General features: G+C 39.1%; 1 protein-coding gene across 1 annotated transcript in view; it reads left to right on the top strand.

The window, feature by feature from the left end:
* Positions 1 to 94: 94 nt before the first annotated feature.
* Positions 95 to 8189, top strand: part of TET2 (tet methylcytosine dioxygenase 2) — a 50162-nt gene continuing 42067 nt past the window's right edge. Inside the window, exons 1-4 of the mRNA XM_007948300.1 lie at positions 95 to 3515; positions 5393 to 5483; positions 6924 to 7017; positions 7673 to 7881. Of these exons, the coding sequence (XP_007946491.1) occupies positions 95 to 3515; positions 5393 to 5483; positions 6924 to 7017; positions 7673 to 7881 (3815 nt within the window). The remainder of the gene's footprint in view (positions 3516 to 5392; positions 5484 to 6923; positions 7018 to 7672; positions 7882 to 8189) is intronic.

Raw genomic sequence — 8189 nt, 5'->3', positions numbered from 1 at the left:
TTTATATACATTTTAATGCATTTTAATTTTTATTTCCATGTTCTTTAGAATTCATTCAAAGGGCAGCCTTGTGGATGGCCCCGAAGCAAGCCTGATGGAACAAGACAGAACCAACCATGTTGAGGGCAACAGATTAAGTCCATTCCTGATACCATCTCCTTCTGCCATTTGCCAGTCAGAATCTCTGGCTATAAAGCTCCAGAATGGAAGACCATTAACTGAGAGACCTTATTCAGAAGTAAATGGAGATACCAAGTGGCAGTCTTTAAAAAGTTATTATGGACTACCTCCTCTGAAAGGAAGCCTGAATAGTTGTATAAGTCCAGACTTTATACAAGAAGGTAGGGGGTATTCCATGTGTTTGCAGAATGGAGGAATAAAACGCACAGTTAGTGAACCTTCTCTGTCTGGGTTCCATCAGAACAAGAAATTGAAACAAGACCAAAAGGCTAATGGAGAAAGAAATAACTTCGGGGAAAGCCAAGAAAAAAATCCAGACGAAAGCAGCAGTCAACCAAATGTCTCCGATTTGAGTGATAAGAGAGAACCTGAGAGCTCTGTAGCCCAAGAAGATGCAATGAAAGATTTAGCCAGTTTTTCAACACATAACTGCAGTGGGTCTAAAAATGTAGGGCTTCAGATTCTGAATGTGCAAGAGAAGAAAAATGTCAGCTACCATGACAGGAACATTGTATTACTTCTTAAAAACAAGACAGTGCTAATGCCTAATGGTGCTACAGTTTCTGCCTCTTCCATGGAAAACACACATGGTGAACTCCTGGAAAAAACACTGTCTCAATATTATCCAGATTGTGTTTCCATTGCGGTGCAGAAAACCACATCTCACATAAATGCCATTAACATGCTGGCTACTAATGAGTTGTGTGAGATCACTCATCCATCCCATACCTCAGGGCAGAACAATTCCCCACAGACCTCGAACTCTGAGCTGCCTCCAGCACCAGCTGCAGTGGTGACTGAGGCCCATGATGCTGATAATGCTAGTAAACCATCTGCAGTTCCTGGTACCTGTCCCTTTCAGAAACCAGAACAAAATCCACAAAAATCAGTTTTTGAGATATGCTCATCTCCTGCAGAAGATAGTAACATCCAAGGAACCACAAAACTAGTATCTGGTGAAGAATTCTGTTCAGGTTCCAGCAGCAATTTTCAAGCTCCTGGTGGCAGCTCTGAACAGTATTTAAAGCAAAATGAAATAAATGGTGCTTACTTCAAGGAAAGCTCAGTGTTCACTAAGGATTCCTTTTCTGCCACTACCACACCACCACCATCACAATTACTTCTTTCTACCCCACCTCTTCTCCCACAGATAACTCAGCCTTCTTCCAAAGGAACAAGAACTCTGGATGATGGAGTTTTAGAACACCATAAGTACCCCAACCAAAGTAACACAACTCTTTTAGGGGAAGTGAAAATAGAAAGTACACCAGAGGCACCACCATCCCAGAGTCCTAACCGATCTAAACATGCATCCAGTCCCTCTCTAATTATTCCAGAAGGGCCTCTGAATAATTGTGTCAACAAGAATGAGATATGGACCCCAGGGACAATGGTGGCTCCATTGTGTTCTGAGAAAACAAGACAATTATCAGAACATCTCAAGCATAATTCACCAATTTTTGATAGCAGTGCAGAACAACAGGGCCACTGCCAGCAGTTGATGGGATACAAAGAGATTCTAAAGGATCAAGACAAGGAACAAGCACGAGATCTTGAGCACCCAATACAGTCTTATCTGAAACCAGGGTGGACTAAATTGAAAGCCTCTCAATTTCATCAAGCAGAATCCCATCCAAAATATAAGGCATCACTGCGGTCAGTTCTTCAGCATGAATCCAATCCTTCCAATCAGATGACCTCCGAACAATACACTAGAAATTCCAACATGCCTGGGGTGCTCCCAGGGCAAACTTACGTCCAGGAAATAATGCAGCCAAAACAGAGGTCACAAATGTACCAAGTTGAGATGAATCAAATGCAGTCTGTAGGTACTGTGGACCAGCATCTCCAATTCCGAAAACCCTCACCACATATGCAGTTCTCCAAGACAAACCCTTCATCTGAAGCTCACGTGCAGTCACTCTGTGCCCCTAGACTTCATTTCCAATCAAGACCAGATCCTCAAACTGAGAAACTCATGCCTACATCATTAAAACAGCACTTGAATCAACAGGCTTCAAAGACTGAGCCTTTCTCAAACTCACGCCTTTTACAGTATAAGCCTCATAAGCAGGCAGCACAAACACAACCATCCCAGAGTTCACGTCTCCCTCAAAACCAGCAACAACAGCAAAAATTACAAATGAAGAAAAAAGAACACATGCCCCAGGCTTTTTCACATCCCCAAAGCAACAATGATCAGCAAAGAGAAGGATCATTCTTTGGCCAGATTAAAGTGGAAGAATGTTTTCAGGGTAAAAATCAGTATTTAAAATCAAGTGAGTTCCAGACTCATAACCCTCAAATGGGACTGGAGCAAGGGCAGAATATGAATAGTAGAAATTCCTCTTATGGTCATATGCTGAAATCAAATGCAAGCAATGTACATCTTTCTTGTGCAAACAGTACACACCTAGTTCCAGAGAAGAAAGCGCAGACCATAAATTCTGAACTTTTGGTAGGAAACAAGACTCAAAACTTGCACCATATGCAATATTTTCCAAATAATGTGACCCCAAAGCAGGAGGTTTTTCATAGGTGCTTTCAACAACAGGAGCAGAAGCCACAACAAGCTTCAGCTCTACAAGGACATAAGAGTAGAAACCAAGATATGTCTAGTCAACAAGCTGCACAACTCACTCAACAAAGGTACTTGATGCATAACCAAGCAAATGCTTTCTCTGTGCCTGACCAGGGAGGAAGTCACATTCAGAACCCTCCCCAGAAGTCACATTCAGAACCCTCCCCAGTCCATCAAAAGTATACTGCTCTAAGGTGGCATCTCTTACAGAGACAAGAACAGCAGAAAACACAACAATCACAAACTGAGACTTGCCATAATCAGATGCATAGGCCCATTAAAGTTGAACCTGGGTCCAAGCCCCATGCGTGTATGCACCCCATGTCAGCACAGCCAGAAAACAAAATGTGGAAAAAGGTAACAAAGCAAGATATTCCACCTCTGAGCTGTGATAATGTGCAGCAAAAGAGCATCATTGAGACTATGGAGCAGCATCTGAAGCAGTTTCAGGTCAAATCATTGTTTGACCATAAGGCTCCTACACACAGGTCACAAAAGCAAGTAAAAGTTGAAATGTCAGGGCCAGTCACGGTGTTAACTAGACACACCACGGCTGCAGAACTTGATAGTCACACCCCAGCTTTAGAGCAGCAAGCAACTCCTTCTTCAGAAAAGACACCGACCAAAAGAACAGCTGGTTCTGTTCTCAATAATTTTTTAGAATCACCTTCCAAATTACTAGATACGCCTATAAAAAATTTATTGGATACACCTGTCAAGACTCAATATGATTTCCCATCATGCAGATGTGTAGGTAAGTGCCAAAAATATATTGAAACACATGGTGTTTATCCAGAATTAAAAAAATTATCTTCAGATGTGGGATTTTCTTTTTTTAAGAAAAAAAAAATCTTGAGTCTGCCAGCAATATGTAAAAGGCTTATAAACCTCTGAAGCTTACATTTTTGTCTTTAAATTACAGATGCTAATGCTGTGCAAGAAAGAAATTCATTACATACAATTTTTCCAAAAAAGAAATTAAGACACTTGTACATGTTAATTTTTCCCTCTATTCAGACCCTTTAAAAAATATCAATGAATCTGTTTCAGATTAATTGATCATTTGACTCTATCTCCTGTCATCTCCTGGAGAGATAGCCAGGCAGTAAGAAACATCCATTAAAATGAGAAGATAGCATCCATGTGCAAACTAATGAAGGAACTTTTAATATTTTTTTAAGACATTAGTAGTGTTACAATAATAAACTCTGTATAAGGGGGAAATTATTATCTTCAGTCTTGGTGAATTGGGAGAAATTGTCATGCTGAAGCTCTGAATACTGCTAAAGAGTTACCATTTACACACTTGAAACATGGTGTCATTTATATTCATTTGATTCCATTTTTTCTTTAAAGTTTCATCCTTTGGGTTAAAATGTGGTATCTTAAAAAAAAAAAAAAAAAAAAAAAGGCACCTTTTGGTTAAAATTCTGGGTATGTCATAGGTCTGTAGGAATAGGGGAACATTTTTGCCGATAGATGCATATATGTCTGTGGGTGGAGAAGAAAAATGACTTAATTACAGTTTCTCACCTTGGATGCAGTAGAAGAGATTTGAAAAAGCATGAATGTTAAACTAATGTGGCTGATGGTCTGCCTATCCTATGCTTTACCTCTTACAATGAGATACTGGTACCACACTTTATAGAAGGGATAAAGGGAAGATCTACACTGCCCCTCTTTGCGTGTGGTCAATATTAAGTTTCCTGGCTTGGCTAAGGTGCCACACATATCATAGGTATTATTAAAATTCACTGCTGTCGAGTCAATTGGACTCTTAGTTACCCCTCCTCAGGTTTCTGAGGCGGTATCTCTGCGGAAATAGATTGCCCAACATTCCTTCTGAGGAGAGGCTGGTGGGCTTGAACCACCAGCCGTCTGGTTAGCAGTCAAATGCCTTAGGCACTATGCTACCAGAGCTCCTATAGTTATTATTAGGTAAGTTATAATCGTCTTCATTTCCTTCTCTTATCACCCTACCCCTATATTCTCACTTTCCCATCTTTGGTAGTTTGTAACTGCTTCTTTCTTTCACCTGACTCTCTCTCCAGTATTTTCTCTTGTCATAAATTGCTTTAAAGTACGTACAAATATGGGTCTGGATTTAATATCTTATTTTAAAAACAGAATAATTAAGTGTTATAGAAAAACAAGAGGAGAGAAAGATCCTTAACAATAAACTGAGCAATAATCTGGGGGTGGGATAAAGCAGGAAATTTACTTTTTAATCATTTAACATCCCAGTGGCAGGCAGGCAACTAATTAGCTTTAGATTTTTTTTCAGTTTAAGAAGTTGGACTGTAGTTGGTACTACATATAATACATTTTAATTCCCTCGCTGTCTTCTTTGCTTAGTTCCACTTATTTGGTTTATAAAAAACAATTTCGTATCCCATATCTGAAATGTAATTTAATATATTTTTATCCAGGAGCCAGCATGCACATATATTTAGTTATTTGGCACATTCTTTAATAGAGATCAGTCCATCAATTTACTCATTTTAAAGAAAAAAAAAATTAAAGTCACATTTAGGGCCCTTAATGTACACTTGGGGGATAAAGTTTGTGGATGTAGCCTTTATATTTAGTGTAATTGAGGTCTAAAATAATAATCTTCTATTATCTCAACAGAGCAAATTATTGAAAAAGATGAAGGTCCTTTTTATACCCATCTAGGAGCAGGTCCTAATGTGGCAGCTATTAGAGAAATCATGGAAGAAAGGTAATTAACGCAAAGGCACAGGGCAGATTAACGTTTATCCTTTTGTATATGTCAGAATTTTTCCAGCCTTCACACACAAAGCAGTAAACAATTGTAAATCAAGTAATTATTAGTAGACTTAGCTCTTCCAGGGTTGCCAACACTACACACTGTGCTATTCACCGGAGAGTCACAATATTTGACAGGGCTAATAGTCAGCTAGCTGGCACCAGCTGCCCACTTTGAGGTGGATGCCAGAAAACCCAGCCACGAACAAGAAGCAGCCAGTCAGCCTGCCAGGCACAAGGGTGCTGGCACTGGCTGCAAAGAGAGAGGCCCCACTCTGGCTTTTCCACTTGATAAAGTGGCAAGGAGGCGGGGAGGGGAGGCAGGAGTGTATAAGAAAGAAACCATTGAATAAGTTCACCTAGAGATGTAAAGTTGTAAATGAGTAGTAATCTCTAAGGGAGTTGTCCCTTAAGACCCAAGAGCAAATGTGATATGCTGAATAAAAATAGAAACACATTCTATTTATAGCAGAGTTTTTGTTTGTTTGTTTTCGTCTATCAGTCACCAGTATGTAAGTATTTACCTGAATCCCCACAGTTACTCCTGAAGGTAGAACACTCTGATGAAGGAGGTAGTTAGTGAAGAGCTGACTTTCAGATAGGTGTCTAGAGCAGGACTTTCAGAAGGGTGTCTAGAGCATTGAGCTGTTCCTATGGCAGGTGCCTTTTCTTGAAATAGGTAGGCAGTGTTATCAAGAAAATGCAATAGGGGACATTCTAAGCAGCAAGAATATATTCATTCTCATTCTTCATTTCTAAATTCCTTATTTCTAAATTAGCCTGTAGCAATTCACTGAATAAACCATCTAGTAGCCTGGCAAAAATAGTGAATTTCCCTAAGTTCCTTTTTGTTATTAGCTAGTAGTAAGTACTACCTTAGTCATAAGAGAAAATTAAATATTTCTAGTAAATCCTACATATTAAAAGTGACTGTAATTACTTGTCAGCCCCTTTTAAAAAATGTTAGAGATTCTTTGAGGACTAGTTATAACTAAAATCTATTATGATTCCCTAAATTTAAAAATAACTAAATTTAGTAAAGGACAAAAACAACTAGTGTATGTTTGGAAGACTGAATTTAGCATACTACAAAAAATTTCATGCTTTGTGAAATTGTGTGTAGAAATAGGCTTTCCCATTAATTTTAGCAACATATAACTTACAAAATAGTTCATTACAATTATCAGTATATTTTGAAACTGATGATGAAAAACAAGATTTAAAGGCAATTATCCAGTTTGCTTGGCTTAGGCCTCTTTTAAAAATAAATTAAACCATTCATTTCTCAGGATATGGTCATAGAATAAAATTATGCTCAAATGTTCAATATTTTGTTTGCCACTAGATTCATTTGCTGATTGTATATGTGTGTGTTTCTGTGGATTTCTTTAAGGTTTGGACAGAAGGGTAAAGCTATTAGGATTGAAAGAGTGGTCTATACTGGTAAAGAAGGCAAAAGTTCTCAGGGATGTCCTATTGCTAAATGGGTAAGTGTGACTTGACAAGGACTTTGGTCTTCAATTTTGGACACTATAGTTTATTAATCCAACCCCAGGAATCGAGTTACTCAGTTTAAAGAGTTGTATTATGCCACATGAGAGAAATATTGTATATATTTATTTTATCATGTCTTATCTCTTATGAAGAAGGCAGATTAGTTTTAAAATGCTACGCAAATTATTTAATGGAAAGGATTTTATGGTGAGTCGGAGGTCCAATCTAGTGCCTACTAAAAGTGTAGTTCTTCCTGGAATGTGAGGAAGTTGTTTTTAATTCTTTTAGTGCCCTCAGTTAATCTTTGCATCAAGATTTATGAAGACTTTTAACTTTATAAAGAAGACCTGCATGTCTTTCATCAAGCTCTGGCTTTAGTGCAGGTGGCATCACCCTCACTGTACTTGGATTTAATCTATTAAACATCCAGATAGTTCAGCATCTTTCCCTATTCTGATACTAGGGTTAAGCCCCATTTTATAGGTGGACCGCAAAAGACAAGTTGCAGGTCCTGGTAAATGTTGTCCTAATTATGTCCCAGATGTGAAAAATATACATACATGAATCATTGCTCTCATCTGCTGTAAGTGACCCTTTTTTGTTTTGTTTGGGGTGGGGGGTGTTTGGGTGGAATGATGACTCGCACAGGTGGTTCGGAGAAGCTGCAGTGAGGAGAAGCTGCTGTGTTTGGTACGGGAGCGAGCAGGCCACACCTGTGAGGCTGCAGTGATTGTGATTCTCATCTTGGTTTGGGAAGGAATCCCACTGTCTCTGGCTGACAAACTCTACTTGGAGCTCACTGACACGCTGAGAAAATATGGCACGCTCACCAATCGTCGGTGTGCCCTGAATGAAGAGTAAGTGATACCCAAGCCCTCTCCTCCCTGGGGCTGCTGGTAGGAAAGCCTAGTCTTCAGTTTAATGGAAGAGCATTAAATATACCTTTATAAAATGGGGATCAAAATGCCTGCATCACAGTCATGCAATGGAAGCTAGATTTGCTAACATGGATATATGTATGTATGTGTATATACATATATATATATATGACTAAGAAATTTATATATGTTGTTGTTGTTGTTATGTGCCATCGAGTCGGCCCCGACTCATAGCGACCCCTTCTTGGGTTTCCGAGGCAGTATCACTATGGAAGTAGGATTGCCCA

Source organism: Orycteropus afer, unplaced genomic scaffold (genome assembly GCF_000298275.1).
Source record: "Orycteropus afer afer isolate SDZICR_OR568_19922 unplaced genomic scaffold, OryAfe1.0 scaffold00211, whole genome shotgun sequence".
NCBI lineage: Eukaryota > Metazoa > Chordata > Mammalia > Tubulidentata > Orycteropodidae > Orycteropus > Orycteropus afer.
Note: the sequence above shows the minus strand (reverse complement) of the source record. Positions and strands in the feature narration are given on the sequence as shown.